At 44.0% G+C, this 21,800-nt stretch overlaps 1 protein-coding gene across 4 annotated transcripts in view; it reads right to left on the bottom strand.

Annotated features, from left to right (window-relative positions):
* The window catches only part of MAP4K4 (mitogen-activated protein kinase kinase kinase kinase 4), a 177,680-nt gene that overhangs the window by 92,435 nt on the left and 63,445 nt on the right, over positions 1–21,800 (bottom strand). For all 4 annotated transcript variants that reach the window (XM_083174380.1, XM_083174381.1, XM_083174382.1 and 1 more), the window contains exon 3: positions 11,240–11,296. In XM_083174380.1, coding sequence (XP_083030506.1) covers positions 11,240–11,296 — 57 coding nt within the window. The remainder of the gene's footprint in view (positions 1–11,239; positions 11,297–21,800) is intronic.

The following is a 21,800-nucleotide window of genomic DNA, read 5'->3' as shown; positions in this document are numbered from 1 at the left end:
CAATGGCCTTGATTGGTGGTCTGATTCTCTTCATCGCCCTACCAAATCTTTTGACCATCTTGTCCTCCGCCAGAGGCCTGTCTAATAGCACACTCAGCGCTGACGTCTGTGCTTTGATCGTGGCCGTGGCTAGGCCCATTTGAAATCCTTCAAACAGGAACTGTAGCACTTTGTTTGTGGGGATACATGCAAAGTCTCCTTTGAACTCACCCCAGGTAATAAACTTATTCCAAGTTTTATAATAGGCTGCTGAGGAAACTGTCTTCCTAGCCTTCATCATCATCTCCGCCACTTGTGGTGAAAGATTATGTTTCTTCAGGATCTGCCGCTCAATTTCCATGCCTCTAGACACAATGCTGCTGGGTCTTGATACAACAGTGGCCCTTGGCTCAACAGATCCGGCCTGTTCGGCAATCTCCAAGGTTGCTGTATTGACATTCTCAGGGCATTGGTATACCAGGCCCTCCTCGGCCAATGCGGTAGAATGACTATCACCTGCACCCGGTCTTCCCGTATCTTTTTCAGTATCTTGGTTATTACCGGGAAGGGGGGAAAGACGTAACCCAGGTTGAATGACCATCTGATCGCGAAAGTGTCCAGTGCTTCTGCTTGAGGATGCCAAAACTTGGAGCAGAATCTGTTCACCTTTCTGTTGGTGGCTGTGGCCATCAGGTCCACTTCTGGCACCCCAAACTTCTTCACGATCTCCCGGAACACCTCCTGGTTTAGTTCCCACTCTCCAGGCAGTATCGCCCTGCGACTCAGGAAATCCGCCACTATGTTCTCTTTTCCTGGAATGTAAACTGCTGAAATCGACAGCAGATTCGCCTCTGCCCAGTTCATGATCTTTTCCGACAATCTCATCAACTTCTGACTTCTGGTTCCCCCTTGGTGGTTTACGTGGGACACCACTGTCACGTTGTCGGTCATAATTCGGAGATGAGAGCCTCGAATTTTTGTTTTGAGCATAGATATTGCTTCCCAAACAGCCTGCAGTTCTCTTGCGTTTGAGGAATTCTTTGCCTCCTCCTGAGACCAGATTCCCTGAACTGATGATTCGCCCATGTGGGCTCCCCATCCTGACAAACTGGCGTCCGTTGTCAGTATCCGGAAACTTGGATTTTCCAAGCTGGAGGATCTGCTCTCTAGATCTTCTAACCACCATCTCAGGGATCTTCTCACTGGTTGTGGCAGCTGTATCATATGATGGTCCTTGTACCCTCTTTTCAACAGTGGAAGCAGGTGCCATTGTAACTGTCTCGAGTTCCACTGCGCCCAGGGCACAATCCTTATACATGACACCATCATCCCCAGCAATTGAACTGCCTTCAAAAGTGGGATTCTCCTCTTCAGCAGTATCCACTCCGTCAGCTCTTTTATCTTCGCACCTCTTTCCAACGACAAGGCCACTGAGTAATTCCCCGTGTCTATTCTGACACCTAGGAACTGTATCGTCTTGGTGGGATTGAATTGACTCTTTTCGTCGTTTATTATCCACCCCAGTCTTGTCAGCGTTTCCAGAGTCAGCGATAGGCTCATTTTTACTTCTTCCGCCGAGTCCCCAGCAATTAGCAAATCGTCTAAGTATGGCCAGATCTGGACTTTCCTTTTTCTCAGCTCCGCCATTACTGTTATCAGAACCTTCGTGAAGACTCTCGGTGAACTTCTCATTCCGAACGGTAGGCACGTAAACTGAAAGTGCTGACCTGCCACGTAGAACCTTAGAAACTTCCTGTGATCTCTGCATACTGGAATGTGGTAGTACGCATCTCTTAGGTCCACTGAGGCTAGGAACTCGTTCCTCCTTATGCCTGACAGTATTGACGTTAGGCACTCCATCCTGAACTTTATCTTCCTTATGAAGCAATTCAGTTCTCTTAGGTCCAGGATGGTCCTGAACCCACCTTTGGCTTTTTCCACTAAGAAGAGATTGGAGTAAAAGCCCTCCTTGTGTTGGGTCTGCAGCACCTTCTCTATTGCTTTTAATTTCAATAGTTGCTCTATTTTTTCCCAGAGCGCTGATCTCTTCTGCCGATCTTCTGGTACCCTTGACTTCATGAATCTGCTGTGAGCGGGGAACTTCGCAAATTCTATATGATAACCCTCTCGAATTATCCCCAACACCCACTTGTCTGTTATGGTATCTCTCCATTCCTTTAAGAACAGTGACAGTCTGGCTCCTACCTCCAATTCCCGAGGATAGTCATGATCTTCCTCCTCTATCCGACTGGAATCGCCCACGAAAGGACTGACGAAAGGCCTGCCTTGAAGTGTTGGAACCTCTTCTATAGTACGGCCTGCCCGGTCTGTACGTCTTAGCCTCCTTGTACGACTGTTTGGATGAAGTCGGGTAAGGGAAACGATTTCTTCTATCTTGAGGAAGCCGAATCGATTTTCCTCCAGACAACTTCTGAATCATTGTGTCTAATTTAGACCCGAATAGGAACTTCCCCTCAAAGGGCAGCGTTGCTAATTTATTCTTGGAGTTGGCGTCCGCGCTCCACGGCCTAAGCCATAGCGCTCTTCTGGCTGTGACCCCAGCGGCCATAGTTTTCGCTGAGAATGACACTGAGTCCAATGAAGCCTCACATAGGTAGTCTATTGACTTTTGCATAACTTCAATACTCTTCAATAAGTAATGCTTGGATATTTTCTCTTCAACATCCGTATGGAGGTTAGATGCCCATAGCCTTAAAGCCCTTGCCACCGATGCCACTGCCACCGTGGACTTCAGTGCTCCTGCCGAGGCCGAATGGACCTTACGTAAGGCGTTCTCAGTTTTCCTATCCATGGAGTCTTTAAAGGCCGCCGAATCCTCCACTGGGATGGTGGACCTTGATGTAAGTTCCGCCACTGCGGCATCCACTTTGGGCAGTGAACACCAGCCTAGAAACTCATCGTCCTTGTATGGGTACATCTTGTCGACCCGGTTACCCAGTGTTAATTTCTTGTCCATATTCGTCCATTCCTTGGCGATCATATCTCTCACCATGGCGTGGACCGGAAATGTTCTCCCCTTTTTCGGTTTTTCATCATATAAGGGGTTCTTAACCCCCGACGTACTAGGCTCTTCTTTATAATTCATCGCCTTATATATATTCTTTAGTATACCTTCAACCAAATCCAGATTAAAGGTTCTGGTTTCCTCTAACTCCCCTTCATCCGTGGAGTTATTCTCTGGCTCCTGATGCTCTAACTCGTCAGCTGAGCCCTCTTCACCACTGAACCCCGCCTGAGCTCGAGATCTCTTTGGTGTCTTTGCCTGCAAATACTCATCTTTGGAGACAAATGAGTCCTTCATCCACGCCATCAAGTCTTTGAGAATCTCCGATTGCTCAGCCTTTCTCTCAACTCTTCTCTGTCCAGCTTCACATTCGTCACATAGTGATTTATTTTGAGCTGAGGCAAATAGTTTATCACAAGACATGCATCTAGTCTCCACAAACTTCTTCTTTGCCGTTTTCTTTTTAGGAATTGTATCCTCAACAGGCACACTACAAGAAAAAACTACACTAAGTAACTTGTAAAATAAAGAAACTAATGCCCAAAAACCAAAGGGCTTACCTCACTGGGGCATCAACCAGCTTGTGGGGAGAAGGTGCATCCATCACGCTTTCTGCTACAGTGCTATCAAGTCCAGAATCCTAGAATAGCTGCACATGCTATTCATCCTGGCGTTTCTTTAAATAGGGCGCCTTAACCCTGTAATAGCCGCTTTTCCTATTCAGGATGGCCAAGCGGAACCAAAAAATGCTTCCCCTTGTTTCCGTGGGGAAGCATTTTGTCAGCGCACCTCCGGCGCTTGTGGGCGGAAGTGACGCGTACCGCACACTTCCGCCCCTTCTGCCTGTCCTCCGGAGCGCACAGACGCGGCTTGCAGCTCGGTCTGATGGCTCCCTGTCCTACTCTCTAACGGAGACAGGAAAAAAGACACAGAGGAGAGCAAGGAGGGGGCTATTATACCCAAGGTGGGCGGTCCTAGAGAAAAATGTCCTGTCTGAAATCTATGGGGGATGGGAATATCCCAGTGTTAAGGCTGCCATGGGGATCGTAGAAGAAATACTGGGTTAAAACATAAATGTTTTAACATTCTAACTATATGGAGTTTGTTCTTAATCAGGTCACCCTCTATCCCTACAGCTGTTGTGAAACTACACATCACAGCATGCCTTGTCACAGTTTTAGCATTCCCTAATAGAAAACGGAGACAAGGCATTGTGAGACTTGTAGTTCCACAACAGCTGAAGGGTCACAGGTTGGTCAGGCCTGTTCAAGAATATGAGCAATAAGCAATACTAAACCAGTGAAAATCTGCAAGGTTAGACCTAAAAATTGTTGGAATGTAAAATTTCCCTTTGAACAATAGGGATAATTTGTTTCTTATTGAAGACTAGTTACCTCACTGCGCACTCAAACAAGACAGGGAAACTATCCTCCACAACATGCCAAACACTAGCCCAATAATGCAGCCCAAAAACAAAACAAAATAACAACTGAAACAACTCATTCAACATCATCATCAACCTTATTGAAGCTTGCAGGACACAGGAAATGTGACTAAAAGCAAACAGTGATTTCAGGCATTTATAAACATAATATGTACTATGTAAACACCTGACAACACAGGCCAACACGCTACCTCCTTTCCTGTGAGTATCCACTGAATGACACAGGCAGGAAAATAAGGTCAAGGAAATACACCAGCTGGGGGAGGAAGAACAGCAGCAAAATAAAAACATAACTTTTCCTTTGCCATTGAAGGAGGAAACATATGTCAGCATTAATAAGGCTAACCATGCAGCAGACTATAATGGTGAATAAGGACAGATATATATATCTATATATATATATGTATGTCTGATATCTTAAGGGGCATACACACTGAGCGATTTTGTGCTATTTTCTAAGCAACTCTGTGTCACTGTCCCCCGCAGCGTCCCCTGCCCGCTGCCTCTGCCCTACTAGCAGCGTCCCCCGCCAGCTTGATGTCTGCCGCCCCCCTGCTCCCTCCACCTTGCAGCTCCCTGGGAGTTGCTTATGATACATTGTATGCGATGTATCATATACAAAACTTGGCACATCAACTACCTAATCCGGTGTCTCCCTCCCGGGGAGCTGCAGGGGAAATCATGTCCGGCTTGTCCTTAGGACAAGTAGATAGTTTTAACACATGGAGCGATATTTATTTTATATGATACACTCACAAGTGTGCAGAAGATAAAAAGCAAATCAATAGTCGGAAACGCGTTAAGTGTGTGAGGACTGTCCACCTTGGATTTACTGCTTTGCGACCCCATTCACTGTGCTGTGGGATCCTTGTGCCGGCGCCTGGACTCCAGTAACCTCTTTAACATCTTGGGGTGAGAGACAGTAAGTGCATCTTTTTAATAAAATACATTGTGACTTGTATGACATACTGCACCAATTGTGTCGTTTTGTCTTTGCTGTGGCACATCCAATGGTAACATTTGGATGGTGTGGAGAGTTATGATTTCAGATTCGTGATCAATTTGTGGATGCTGAATCATTAAGGAATAGCCCAGCTGATTTAGGCCTTGAGGATTTATTGATGTGCTTTTTATCTTCTGCACACTTGTGAGTGTATCATATAAAATAAATATCGATCCATGTGTTAAAACTTACTACACCAAGTTGTTGTTTCTCCAAAAAAAAAAAAAAACATTTGTGGGAGATTTGGAGATGATCTTTTTCAAATTTGGGGAAAGTGTTACTTCATCTGGGATTTATGAAGCTACAGCGACCTTATTCTCATTAAGTTATGTATTATATTCCATCATAATTGTATGGTCTCCTCCTATATATGTGACTAGAGCTAGCGCTAAAGGTTACCGTGTGTTTTTTTCTCTATACTGTTTCCTTTATTGGTGATTGACAAACACCCACTGCATCGGTTCCTTAGCTGCACAATCTCTAGATAGCGCCAGAATTCCTGAATATTTTTTTTTTTGAAAACTTAGGACAAGTAGGACAAATGTATGGGGGCCTTTAGTGTCTGATATCTTAACCCCTTCAGTGGTTTTTTTTTTTTTTTTTTTAAGGTTGTGCTCCCAACCGAGTTTTTTAGGGGGAGTATTACCTAAAAAATAAAACACCACTGTGTCCCGGCATGTCAACTGCTGTCTTGCCCTGCCCCCTGGCAAACCAGCCCTGCCCCCGGCAACCCAAGCAGCGCTAAAGCGGACTTCAGCCATCAGCTCAGCGGCGCTGCCCGGTGCTTACCAGCTGCAATCCTGAGAATTTTCCCGGTTTGCCAGTCTGGGCACTGAGGCATAGCCTGGATACAGTTAAGGATTACCTCGGAAGGGGTTGAAGGTGCCCATACACTTGTCTGATTTGGGACGATTTTGCCAGATCCACACGGATCCGGCCAAGACATCATCCCAAATCAGATGTGTTTGGCACCTCATCCAACCCCATGCGTGGTCCCATGCGCATCAGGTCGGATCCTACAGATTGAACCTGCTGCAGGCTCAATCTGTCGGATCGGACCCATCAGCAGCACATCGCGGGTGATTTTAAAGCACCCACAATGTATTTGACCGATCCATAGGTGTGCGACAGCGGCAAAGCACCGCTATCACACACCTATGAGGAGCAGCAGGGTCCGGGCAGCAGCGGCTGGGAGACGGGGTCCGTGCGGCGCGGGCAGCGGGGGACCCCGCAGCGCTGGGCAGTAAGTCAGCGGTATCCGTGCGGCGGCTGGGAACTAAAGAGCGCTATTTGCTGGGTGGCGGCGCGGGAAGTGCTGCTGAATTTGAACCACTGCCCGGGCACTGATTGGCTGAGATTCAGCCAATCAGCATCTGGCCAGTGTTTTCAAATGCAACAGCGCTTCCCGTGCTGCCGCCTGGCAAATAGCACTACGTAGTTCCCAGCCGTCGCACGGACCCCTCTGATTTACTGTCCAGTGCTGCAGGGACCCCCCTGCCCACTCCGAGCTCCCCTGGGGATATACCTGCAATAAATCGCAAGCACAGTCGCCATGTGTATAGGCCCTATTATGCTGAAAAAACTGTACACCACAGAGAGCACCTGATGTACCAACCTTGAAAAGTGATAAAAGGGAGAGTGATAAAAAAAAAAAAAAACAGCCAATCTGCCATGTTAGGAGCATAGTTTGAAAAATGACAGTAACTGTAGAAGCTGGTTGGTTGGTGGTTTAATTACTTTTGAAGGCTTAGTACATATGGTCCAGAATACAGACAGCCAAGACTATCTCAAATTACCAGCCCATTTCTCAGCTCCCATACACTACTTGTCTACACCCACTAAAAAGGTGCTTACACACTAGACCATAACACTGAACGAAATGAACATCAACAATGAGCTCTCCTTCGTGTCATTAATGATTTCCTCCATTATCCCTCACCTGTACATGCAGGAGGACATTGTTAGTGAGGGCCAAACAGAATGAAAAGTTTAGGAAGATCCCTAAATCAACTGTGTCTTTTGTCATTAGTGCATGGAAGAACAACAGTCCTTGCTGTAATGCGCCTCGTCCTGGAAAACCCTTAAAACTGCAACCCAGGGAGCAGCATAAGAACAGGGTTAGTCCAATGTATACCATTTTACATGAGGTCCAAATGGACAATAATGTGTACTTCACAGGTATACCCATGCAATTTATGGGTATGATGGGCAAGCTGCTGCTCATAATCCTCTAAATCACAAAGAAGAATGCAGTACCATTGCTTACAATGGTGTAAAGCAGGGGTGGTCGAACTGGTCCTCAAGATCTACCAATGGTCCACGTTTAACAAATCACCAGCTGGTGCACAGCTGTAGTCATAACCAACTGTGACATTTACAAACCTGCTGCATTCATTCGTACGATAGATTTCACAGGTTGCCTGATCTTGAGGACAGGTTTGGCCACTACTGGTATAAAGAATGCAAGAACTGTACAGTGGAACAATGTCAACGAACATTATGGAGTGACTAATCATGATTTACATGTTTCAGATCAAATTAACATTTATAGGTTTGGTGATTGCCAAGAGAATGTCCAATGTCAAGTGTGTACAGTAGATACAGTAAAGCATGGAAGTAGCCACATTATGCTATGGGACGGTTTTGGCATCGGTTAACTAGTTGTAGTGCATGATCGCATTAACTTGATAACTATGCTCTTAACATTTTGTCAATTCTACCGAAACGACAAATGTTTTTATCAGGATGGCAATGCCACCGGTCATGTTTCGTGGCTGGACTGGTATACAGAAAATTCAGTAACCTGGATGGACTGGCCAGCTCAGTGTCCAGATCTAAAGATCACTGAGAACCCCTGGGACGACTTGGAGTGATGGAAGCATTCTAGGCAACTCTACCTTCTTCAGTGTCACAGTTGGTTGATGTACTTAAGGCGGAACAGCAAAAAACATACCGCTTGCTATTGTACAGGAACTTGTGGACAGTTTGCACAGAAGGGAGTACATTAATACACCATGTGCAGTGATTAATGCAAAGTACTGAAGTCAATAAAATCTTGATCTACTTGCTGTCCATGTCCAATCACTTTTGAATGCATAGTGTAGCTCCCAGCTCAATCTCTAATATTTATTTATTAACAGTTTCTTATATAGCATATACAATCATTACCCGCTTCCTTCCCAATTGCAGGCATTATTTCCTCTGTGGAATGATGGGTACATTTACTAATGTTTCTAAAAATAAAGAAGGTGAGGCTGCCCATTATCAATAGACACGATAGACATAATATGATGTGCAACATCACCTCTTAATTTTTAGAAGCTTTAGTAAAATGTATGCCTAAAGCCCCATACACACTAGATTACTTTTTAAAAGATATTGCTCAGTTTGACCCTTCTGAGTGATATCTTTAAAAAAACAAACAAAAAAACAAATCTCTTAGGGGTTTATTCAATGGATGTCAAATCCATTCTGAAATTCTTTTGACGGAATGGATCCGGCATCCATTATTTAATGCAGCGGCCAAATCCTGATGTCTGATTTGACCCCTGATTGAAGCTCACCTGGCTGATGTGAGGACGCAGAGATGGGAGGAGGCAGGATCGCCTGGGAGGAGGCCAGAGCCGGGTGAGCTGCTCTCGCCTGGTAGTGGGACAGGTGAGCGCAGCGGGTGGGTACAGGAGGCAGCGGTCAGGAGGATGTCGCCGTGTAAACTGTCGCTGCTCACACGACGCCGTCCTCCCTGCCTTAATCCAACATTTTTTCATGTTGGATTGAGATTGCCAGACACATGGGCAATACCTTTCGGTTTTGGCTGTGTTTCCGTCAAGAGCAGGTGGATTTGCGGTTATTCTGCCAAACCACTTAATTTTCAGCAGGTCGGAACATTCTGACCTGCTGAAAATAAACAGCAAGCACTGAATAGGACGGGACCCCTTCCGATCCATTCATGTTGAAAACTGCTGTCTTTTCGGCAAGAGGGCAGTTTCTACATCAAATTGAATCTACCCCTTAGCAAGTATGCTGAATATCATTTATGATGCACACTGCTGCGCATAGTTAACAAACCCCCCACGCGCACACCATCTGTGCTGCAATGTCAATGTGGACTAGAATAACAACTAGGCATTCCAGGGGGGCCGCCAATCTGAGGCACCCCTGCAAAAGCCTTGCAGCACCCCAGAGTGCTTAAGCACTCAGAAGCACAACTAAGGACATTAAGGAGCACAACTGTGCACCATCATATAACTGAACCTAAGCCGTTGATAGTGACGTGCAGGACCGTGCATCGCCATCGCTATGGGGGTATACATATGAAGCATTCCGTGCTTAATTTGTAAGCAATCTAGTCAGATCACTTAGAAAAGAGGCTAATATCGCCCTGTGTTTATGCCCCTTAAGGATACAGCTTCTGGTACCATCTGGCTAGTTCAGTTGGGTGCCAGTAAAAAAATTCTTTTTTTTTTTTCTACTTTGCTCACATTTCACTGGTCATTTTTTTTTTTTTTTATACTTTCTTTTATCAACCATCAAGTGGCAGATTATCTTACATTAGTAAGAAGTATAACAAGATACAATTCTAAAGTGGATTGCACATATTAAGCACATGTAGTCAGATTGCCTGCATGTGCATAATAAACATTGGATTAGCACAGATCGCCCCTATACACATCACTATGTGTGTACGGCCCGGTCCAGCCAGCGATGTGTGCTTAGTCACCCCATGTGTACAGAGCTTTACACATTGAGTAGTGTGCTATTCAGGGAGAATTAAAGGTGGAAAATCTAGTTTACTAAAAGCATAATGCATGCTTCCTAACAGTGTTAAAACTCAAAAAGGGGACGTGGATTTGAAGGGAACGCCACAATTGCGAACCACGTCTCCCTATTTTGTCAGTGTCTGGGACATGCCTAGCACTTAGAAAAGGCTGGCCATGCCCATGACCCTCTGTCTGCCATGAATAGATGCTATGCGCAGAATACATTAACCATTAATAAGGACCCTTCCACTGTCACATTCTGGCAGTTTTAACATATCCATTTTTTCGTTAAGAAGAAAATAAAAGTAAAAAAAAAAAAAAGATGGATGTAATATCAAGGTGCTTAACTAGGCTTTTTTATTTCTTTATTTATTTTAGGTAAAAATACTTCATTTTGGATATTTAGGGGGATATTCAATCTCCCGCAGCCATTCCCTACAGGGGATATGGCTGCGGGGCCCTATTCAATGCCGTCTTCCTCGACAGGAAAAACTGAACGGAACATGGTCATGGCTGTCGGGACAGCCCGACAGTCATGACTCAACATTGAATATCCCCTAAGTCCTTTTTTGGCTAGGCAAAAAACACAGGATTGACTATTTCGACCCTATTGTATTTAGTTGTGAGCATTTTTGCCTGGTTGATTTGTCATATTTCGCCCATGCCTTTTCACCTTTTTTGGGGACGAAAAAGGTCTATAAAAATAAAATTGTAAAAAACACCTGCAATTTTACCTGAGAATTCTACGAGTTTTGAAAAGATGCACACCTAGAAGTTTTTGTTTGTTTGATTTTGTATCAAAGCGTCATATAAAAAAGGGATATTTTTTACAGAATGGCCCATAATTTGTAACACTTCAGAACCCTTGTGACACCTTATAAACCATAGACAAAAGTTTATTTAACTTACAATACATTGGAAAGCATTCTAAATAGAACAATGATATGGGCCAGGTTCACCAAGAAATTACAGTGACAAAAAACGGCTATGCTTGAAAATACTGGGAGAGCAGACAGGAAAAGACTTACCTCTGTAACATCCATGACTTTAATAGCTGCAAGTTGGCCTGTTTTGACATGTCGACCCTGGAAAGAAAGAAAAAAAAAAAAAAAGCTATTTAGCATATTATTTGTATATTTGATACTTAATACTAAATAGCTTCAGTAACAGAATACTTTGACACCTAAACAACATACATCTCTCTACATGTGTTAAAACTCAGGGGTAGATGTATGAAGCAGTGATAAGTGAGGAGCAGTGATAAAGTACCTGGTACTTTTTAAAACCAGCCTGTAACTTAATAGTCAGGAGCCGATTGGCCGAACACAAAGTACCAGGCACGTTATCACTTCACCTCCCTTATCACTGCTTCATACATCATACAAGGATTACATACTGTACAATAGATTTGAAGATAAACCATTTACCATAAAAATGATAGTAAGATTTGCTAATCCGTGCACAGAATTGAAGGGACTTGAACCAATTTTAGAAAACATAAAAAGACAATACACTAATTGTAGACAAAATCAAATAGTACATAAGAACCACCCTGCCAACCTCACAGAACAATTCACAAATCAAGTCACGTGCAGAACTATATACATCCTGGGTCTTCAACCTGTGGCCCTCCAGATGTTATGAAACTGCATGTTCCAACATGCATTGCCACATTTGTTTCCTATAAGAGCATGCCAAAACTGTCACAGCATGCTGGGACATGCAGTTCCACGACATCTGGAGGGCCACAGGTTGAAGACCTGGGATATACACCATGTTCATTTGGTCATACATTTAAAAATACTAGTTACTAGCCATAAAAATGACAGACCAACACAACAGTAATGTGTCAACGGCGGCGGCTGTGCTTAAAAGAAAAACCATTCAGCGCCATCTAGTGGATGCCAGCTTGCGAAAAACGTGACTTCTTCCATAGATGAGGAACACCATTAGCCTTTTATTTTATAGGATTACTGTGTAAAGAGTAGGGTTCTAAGATGAAAAGTGACAAAAGCCATATAACAATAAATGCTATAACAATGCTTTCATACCGTTCAAGGGAACTCAATGTGATTTACTATACACACTAAAGGTGCGAGTTACATCTTGTAATAAAAAGATTTCTTCGATGAACACTAAGGAAAATAAGAATTTCCCCATTTAAAAATTGTGGGTTTCACTTTAATTGCTTAAGGAGATATGTATTGTACATTAAAATATAGTGTTTTAAAGAAAAAACTGAATAAAGCACACTAGCCACTGCTCTGTAGCACCATCAGCAAACAAATAATAATAATAATAATAATAATTTCTAAAGAGGAACGTCATTTGCCAAGAGTTATGCTTCACTTGTTTAGCAGACTCCCTCTCCCCATCTGATCATCCTCAGACTGAGGACATATCCTATGAACCTGAAAGTTGGTGATCTCACCATATGGTAAAGCTTCCCAGCACAACGCAAAGCCACAAATATATTCTAGATTGAACACTGTAAAACTATTTGCATGCAATTATCATAAACATAGCAGTCAGTATTAGGAACACACATTTCAGGTTGTGCATTTAGGGGAAAATATTCCATTATTTGTAACAAAGGACAGGAAACTTTTGTTCTATCATTTTCTAAAGCTTAAGTATGGAGGTCTTCTTTTTCATGTTTTTGGCGATTAAAATAAAAAAAAAACTTTTATATAAGAATTTCTGTCCATCGTTTGTATTTTGCTAGGGTAAACCATAAAACATAGAATTATCACTACACTGACATATGCCACTAGACCAGTGGTTCTCAAACTTTGGGTCCTGAACCCAAAGTGGGTCCCGACCTTCTCAGCATGGGGTCGCAACTCCATGTTGCTGACCATCAGGCTGATGATTTTTTTTACACGCAGTCAGTGATTCAAAGGCAGGTATTCAATGCTGTTTGCGAGTGGTGACAGCGAGCAGGTCTTCCTGCTTGCTGTCACCACTCACCCTGACAGCATTCAACACAGCCTCCGCATCCGCCAATTCCCCCTCGCTCCGTTTTTTGAGCGAGGGGGAATTGGCGGATGCGGCTCCAGAAGCAGCGAGACCCGCGGCTAAAAACTGCGAGTTTTCTGCAGCAGCCGCGGGTCTCGCTGTTTTGGGGAATTCTCGCCGTCCTGTGACGGCGAGGATTTCCCCAGTACGTTGAATAGAGCGAGCGGCCGGCGCGGGGGTTTAACAGCGAGGATCGCTGGTTTTCAGCAATCCTCGCTGTTTAACCCCCTCGCTGCGCTATTGAATACCCCTTATTGAGTCTGAAAAATCTGTTATTTTAGAATTATCACATCATTTTATGCCTCCACAATACTGCCATGACTATACATGTGATGTGATGACCTTCTGCGGTAACTTGCTGGGGTCCCGTAATTATTTTTATTGTCTAATGGGGTCCCAAAATATTTAAAGGACTCCTGCACTAGACTAATCTTCTGGAATAACACTATATACATTATCAGGACATATGTATAGAATACAGCAGCAGCCAGCTAGTACAGTCTTTGAAACAGATAGAGAAGGGCACAACTCATTTATACACTCATCAAAAAGGCACCAATTTGATAATGAAGGTAACAATTCATGGCTATCTTCTTCCCAGCAAAGTGTCAACGACAGGATAGCATGGAGCATGCAGGTCAACATTCACCATGTTGACAATTACATAATATAGACCATGGCCATGGAATCGTGAAACCATTTATAGATGTGTTAAAACCATTATAATATATGAACACTGAAAGGTTTTCACTATTGATCACAGAAAAATACCTTACCTTTCAAATTAAAGAAGAAAAAAAATGAAGATTTCCCCTTTAATAAAAGAGTCAGTAATAAAGCAGAGTATTCCACTTATGAGATATTGTATACAATCATTCGATTTCCACCACATCTGTTCGATAAAATTGACTGATTGTATGCATATTTTATAAAAAAAAAAAAAAAAATACATGTCAAAAGACTGAGCAGCCTTCTGATTGGCTGAGAAGGAGATCTCTCAGCCAATCAGCAGCCATCTGAATGTGAGGCCTCTGATTGGCTGAGAGCTTTCTTAGCCAATTAAAGTGGTGCCCAGTCTTTTTAAATGTTTTTTTTTCTGCCGCCTGCCACTGACTACAGCCACACACCAGCCCTCCTGCCACCTGCTCTGCTACGCCTGCCGCCAGCCCTCTACCATGCGACATCTGGTGCTGAAAAAAAAAGCACTTGGGCACCATAAGATGCAGTGGGACATCTCATTGCGATGTCCTTGCGCATCCGATTGCACAAGTGCACCATTAGAGCTACCGTGCATATCATATCAATCTAGTACAAAAAAAAAAAAAAAAAGAGTTAATCGCTTCGTTTATAGACACTTTAATAAAAACTTCACGGCTGAAGCCTGAATATATACTTGTTCTGTAAAAGAACAAATCTTCTTTTACTGCCACCTCTAATTAAGGGTTATTTTGGAAGTTTTTCCTTTTAGAACAAATAAGCAAATGACTGAATTTCAGAGCACGACGCATTCTCTGCTGCACGCTGTTAGAAACCACGCACATCCATCAAGGAAAATCCAAGCCTGCACTAATGATATAGATGCATAATGATACAGCTTTTGGATGGATTGAGGTAGCCCAATACTGCACATATAAATTAGTGTCAAGGTAATCTTAAATTTACTGCAATAAACTTTTGTAAGATAACTTGGACACAGAGTAGAGTCTGCTATAAAGCAATATTTTAATCAATATTTTATCTATTCATGTAAAAAAAAAAAAAAAGGACCAAACCTGTATACATCCCTTATATAATTTACATATGGACAGGCCTCTTTCAGAGCAACAGACAGTACTAGATATACATTCCTCCAGCATCATGCAGATATATTACAGAGTAAAGAACAGTATTAGGGCACATTCAGAATTCAGTAAATAGAAAAAAATATGGTCTCACAAAGACACCAAATTGGAGATTCAATTGTTTACATCAGCGGCTATTTCCATCGGGCTTCCGATTGAGCGATTCGATTGTTGCTCTGTATAGGTGCTTATAGCCGCAATAGTGCATGTTTTCGGACGCCGCCTCCCGAGGGGCCAATCAGAAATGTGCCATAAATAAGAAGTTTTGGTGCCTAAATCAGTACTTGTGCACCCCACGGTGGGGACCAAATGAGTTGCTCCAATGGATACACATTACATTTGAGCTCCCACAAAACAACTGAATCACTCCCTAGGAGAGCTGTCAAACCATATATCATATATCCACTTTTTGTGGGATTCAGATGCCGTGATTAAGGGCCTGGTAAGGTCCGAAACGTCTGCTTAACTATGGTTTAATGTGAAGCAATAAAAAGGAAATTTATTTACTGCTGATTGGCGAGTGCCCTAATTCCATATTATATGGGAGCGAGAGAGCTAATCTATGGTGTGTGTGTGTGTGTGTGTGTGTGTGTGTGTGTGTGTGTTTGCTTTTGTGCTTAACACAAAAGTTGAGGTAAATTTTTCCAGATTGTAAAAAAAAGTTATGGTTTAAAAATTTCCATTTCACGCGGGCTATTATTGGGAACAGTGTCGATCTAGACATGGTCTGTGAGTTATACCATACCGGTTTAGTTATGGATAACCCCTTCAGTCATTTAATATATATATTACCCAGCTTGGTGATGTACAGCCAATGATATCTAGATAGTTGATAGTGTAGTGTTAATTCTAGAACCCGCTATCTTTGAAAACCCATGCAGTTTCTCTTCCCTGCCTGAGGTGTTAAGGCCCCCATACATTAGGCCGACTTGTCCTAGGGACAAGTCGGACCCAATTTACCTGCGAGCCGCCCGGCAGCTCCCCGGGAGGCTCACATACAATTTGGCACTTGATGTGCCATTTGTACATGGGATAAATCGCATGCGATTTATCCCATGTAAAAAAAAACCCGGGGAGCTGCAGGGCGGTGAGCAGTAGTGGGGGCGGGCAGCGGCAGTAGTGGGGACGGGCAGCGGTGGTGGGGGCGGGCAGCGCAGTGGTGGCTATTATATTTTTAAAATACTTGTCAAATGACCGGCCGCTCTCTGATTGGCTGAGAGCTCTCCGGCCAATCAGAGAGCGGCCGGTCATTTGACAAGTATTTTAAAAATATAATAGCCGCCACTGCGCGTACCGTCCCCGCCGCTGCTGCTATGTGTAAGTACACTGCGCTCACCGCACACACCACCCGTCCCCACCGCCGCTGCCCGCCCCCACCACTGCTGCCGCTGGCCGCCCCCACCACCGCTGGCCGCCCCCACTACTCCCCCGGTGTCTGTATGCATATGCCTGTCAGGTGGCAGGCATATGCATACAGGGAGGTCGGACGTGATCGTATGTACAGACCGTCCGACCTCCCTGATACGGTCCGATGCGCACGGGACCGCGCATCGGATCGGATCAAATGTCACATACCTACGATTTTGGGCCGATTTCATCCGATTATCGGCACAAAGTGCCGAAATCGGATGAAATCGTCCCAAAATCGCATAGTGTATGGGGGCCTTTAATGTCTGCTTAGTGCTTCTAAAACAGTGTGGTCTGTATATCAGCACTGATATGCAACCCAGACCTGTGCTAGAAACACCACAGCAGACAGCGACACCCCAGGCAGGAAACAGGAACGGCATGGGTTTTCAAAGATAGCTGGTGCTAGAATGAACATTAGATAGTGTTGTTGAGAATGACCCAGAGCTTTTTTTCTTTACTGTAGTAATAGTTCTAGCACCCTGCACCTTTCAAAATCCATGCAGTTCCTTTTCCCTGCCTGGGGTGTCGCTCTAGCACAGGTTCGGTCCTCATATTCATGTTGAAACACAGACCACACGTTGCTAGAAGCACCACAGCAGAGAACGACTCCCCCTTTGTAAGATGCATGGTGCTAGAATGAACACTCTGTAAGAAGAGCGCTATAACTAGTAATAAGCCACTGTTATTACAATAGAAAATTAGACTCAAAATGTGAGTAACAGAGCAGCTAAACACAACTGGAAAAGTAATGCTTTACAAATCCAAAGCCAGAGATGTTAGCCTGTACATTTTCCTGTTCATAAGTAATGACAATCTGATGCTTTGTGTGTCCATTGCTCCGAATTAATAATTTCCCTATGGAGGAATGATTCAGGCTTTTTAAACCATTCATGCGTGTTCTCCAGAGTTGAAGCCTGTGCCACGTGGGAAACCTTTCCTGGAGTCTTTATCCCAAGCTCAGTGCAAGCCAAGTCTAATCCAGTGGGGACACAGTTTCTAGGAGAGGGAAATGCAGGGGCAGACTACAGCTGTGCTATTCTCAGCACACATGCTCACTATAGTGCGATGATCTCACCATTGTCAGCTTCAGATAACAACATTGCTCACCTCACAATAGCCCCAGCACACAATGCAGCTATTCAAGCTAAACTCAAGCACTTATCCTAACATCATGTCTTTCATAGGATACCTATGGATAATTCAGGTATCATGAACGAGTGGGTGGTTTAAAAAGCAAAAGACAAAAAAAAGCATATTCACAGTAGTGCTAAGAATTTAAATTTATATTATAAAACAAAATATTTGTGCTACACTTTTCCCAGGCTACTGTATAATGGGAAGTCACAAACAATGATTCTAATGCCTTTTGTGTGAAAGCAGTACACCTATAATACAGCAGTATACGGTCCTTAGGCCGACACATAAAAGGTCGACAAGGTTGGAAGGTCAGCAATGGCCAAGTTTTTTTTTTTTTTTTTTAAGGCGACAGACTGTATTTCATTCCCTACCATCTACTAGGGTGTGGAGGGAGAGTAGACCATGGCCCTAACTGTGCGGAGTTTGTATATTCTCCCCGTACTTGCGCGGGTTTCCTTCGGGTACTCCGGTTTCCTCCCACAATCCAAAAATATACTGGTAGGTTAATTGGCTCCCCAAAAAATATAAATAAAAAAATTAACCCTAGAATGTCTGTGTATGCGTGTACATGTGGTAGGGAATACAAATTGTAAGCTCCACTGGGGCAGGGACTGATGTGAATGGTCAAATATTCTCTGTAAAGCGCTGTGGAATCTGTATGCGCTGTATAAGAAACTGCTAATAAATAAATAAATAAATAAATAAATAATAGTGTGCTCAGCATAGCACAGCACCATGGGCGAGATGTATCAAATGGAAAATGCGGTAAAACTCCGGTTTAACCGCATTTTCCAATGTATCAAAATGTATCTATTGGGTGGCGATACCCTATAGAAGCCTATTGGTTTTCTTTTCGCCGCCCGCCGACACTGACGCAAACCCGCCGCCTCGCCGACCTCCCCTCTGGCTTACCTTCCTGAAGGGTCCTCCTGGACCCTGGAAGGTAAACCCCTCCTCCCCCTAGTGAGGAGGAGGCACCGGGGACAGCCTGCTTAGCTGTCCCCGGCGTGAGGGGAGAGCGTGGCGGCAGGGAGATGACAGTGACCCCCCGCACACCAGAGTACAGGTATCGCGGGGGGCCTCCGTCACCGCACCGCGATGCCAGCCGCATATGTTAGTACATATGCGGCAGCATCGCAGCAGGCGGCGATGTATTTTAATACATCCTGCCCCCATGTCTGAACCATGGGGAGCTCAGCAAGCCACACAAGGGAATGCGGTGCATTATTATGGTGTCCATGTAAACCGTGTCGACATTTGGGACAAAAAGCTGTGAAAAACCCACGTCAACCTGTTTACCTAGCCACTGTCGACCTAAAGCTTGTGTCAACCTTCTGTGGTTGAACCAATGCATGTGGACCTAACATTGGTTGACCCCATGACCCATACCCACTACAGCATGCTACCTCCATTTTCTACTTCCTTACAAAGGCAAATAACTGCCCAGAATGGAACTCTGGAACCATGGCCTTTGTGGCCACTGTTTTATAGTACATGGGTTAAAACCTCCTTAAGTGGGACAATAATTACATGTAGCTGGAACTTCTAATGACATCACTCAGATTCCTACGCACAGTTTCATGCAAAGGAGCTTTGCCTTTTCAGACCCACCACCATAAAAGGCAAGCACAGAAACTGGTCAGCATTCACTGCTGCACCATATGGGAAAACGTAATGAAAAACAGTTCCTTCAACACTTAACTCTAGATGATTATTGCAAAATATGAAGCATACCAATAACACAACAATCATACAACCACATGGACATCTGCCATCACGGACCAACTCGGAGTATAGCAAAAAGGAGGTCTCTGAGCAGATCCTTGCCAGGTACTAACTGGTGTTGCATTAAACTTTTGTAGCTCTAATAAAAATGTTTGACATGCATTTATTACTAACAATTTTACCAGCACAGGAACCCTCTGTAGGCCTAACCACAGCAATCGCAAATGGGTGGATTGTAAACTTCAAAAGATCACAACACTATTGTAAAAAAGCAATGGAACACACTGGCGCAATACAAGGCACTGTTTATAAATAAATAGTAAGTGCGGGGACACTGGAAACCGTGGAATCTAGAGTGATCCCTATATTTACATGCATGTAACAGCATTAAAACCACTAGAAAAAGTGCACGTAACACTAGTACATATGAGGCATAATGTCATTTTAACAGCTGAAATGGTTAAGTAACAAACACTTATCTTCTGCAGTCAAGAATCTAAGTATAAAACCAGAGCCTTTCTCACAGTTGTTTTGAAGAGGGTTCCATCCCCCTGGGAAACATCTGTGCCAAATTTTCAAGGCAAAAGAGAAACAGATCCTGTTCTTAAACAGCATATCCACCACTACGGGGGAATTTTTGAATCATGCAGAGGCTGTGCTATGTGACAGAACAGAAGATACAACTTTTACCAATGAGAAACAAAGGCATTGTATGTGCTCAACAAGCAGCAAACATACATAATTGTACGGATTCATTTATCCCTTATTTCAAAATTATATAACTTTATTAAACATGTAACTGTATCCTTAATTTCAAGCAATAATAGAAATCTTTTTTTTTTAGAAAGAAAAGTGAAAAAAGGTTGTTACCCACTATAAGTTTAATGTAAACATTTATTTACAGTTTCTCAAATAGCGCAGCAGATTCGATTGCAATTACAATTGTAGACCGTTATAGAACAAACTGTATAACAGACAGACTTGGAGGTAGGAGAGCCCTGCTACAAGCTTACAATCTATAGGGATATAGGAGTTAAACACAAGGACAGGCACCAGTAATAGCATAGCAGTCACACTATTGGAACTGAAATGACTCATGAAATACAATAGTAATCCAGCTAGAGTAGATAATGGGGGGTATTCAATCCCAGCCACTATTTCTGACGGGAAATAGCGGTGGACATCAGGGACGTGCAGTCAGGGGAGGCAGCCCCTCCCCTGTCATTAAGGATTAATATAATAAAATAATACAAAGAAAATACTTATGACACATATGTGTCATATGTATATGCTTTGTATTATTATAATACTTTTTTTCTCCATTTTCCTTCATTTTTAATAGTTTAGGAGGCACCAAGTGCGGTGCCTCCCACTGCCTATAGTATAGTATTAGAAACAGAGGGGTGGGCAGTGGGAGGGACCAAGCACCGGGCTGCAAAAGCACATTTAAAAAAGGTGCATATACGGCACCTATAGCAGTGCCTCAGTGACAGGGATGTGCTTTCTGCCTACATGAAAGCACGCCCCTGTCACTGAGGCAGATGTGATTGGGGACAGTGGCGCCTCCTCAGTGACAGGGGTGTGCTTTCACGTCCCTTACTGTCACAGTAAGGCAATAGTAAGTGCCGCTTATATAGGCGGACGAGCCGCACGGGGTGCCGTTGCATGGCTTGTCTGCCGACTTGTATTACCGTGATGGGGCGGGGGGGGAAGGGGTGCACGGAGCCAGGCTGATAGCTCCCGCTGTTATCTGGCCACTGGCACACACTGTGCTACACGCGATCTCTCACCCCGCACCATCTCCTGTCCGGGGTCTCTCTTCTGCATCTGATTCTGTCTCACTGCTGCCCAGGGACGTGTTGTGCTGCTTAGGTAAGCAGTATCTGTGAAAAAGGGTGCTGTGTGTGTGGCAATTGTGGAGGGTGGGGGCTGTGTATATTTTAAGTGACAGAGGTGTGTGTATGTGTAAAGTTATAGAGTTGTGCACTGTATCTATGTGTTTCTGTAAAATAAGTGTGTTTTTAAATGAAAGAAGTATTTTGGCCAAATGTACTAGCCTCTGCGTTCAGTAGTTGTGCAGGATGCTGGTTGAACTCGAGGTTCTTTTAAAGAGGCAGATATTTACAAGGCAAACCCATCCCTTGTAAATGATTGCCCTCTAAAAAAAAACCTCGGAGTTCAGCCGGCATCCTGCACAGCCACTGAACACAGGCTAGTACTTTTTTTTTTTTTAAGTAGAAGAGGTATGTGGGCAGACCAATGGGCAGACCACATGACGGCTTGGTGGAGCCAGCGACGAGGGGGTCTGTGGCAAGTGCTGGGTCCAGGTTGCTTCTGCGCTGTGAGGCAGGAGCTGCTCTGCCTGTCTCTATGCTGCTTATGCAGACGGCAGCTCCCACACCTTCCTGTCAGCGCAGAAGCAACCCGGACCCAGCTCTCCCCACAGACCCCCTCGTCG

The sequence above is a fragment of the Crinia signifera genome, chromosome 2, assembly GCF_055691185.1.
Source record: "Crinia signifera chromosome 2, ASM5569118v1, whole genome shotgun sequence".
Classification (NCBI taxonomy): domain Eukaryota; kingdom Metazoa; phylum Chordata; class Amphibia; order Anura; family Myobatrachidae; genus Crinia; species Crinia signifera.
This window is presented reverse-complemented; position numbering and strand designations above follow the sequence as displayed.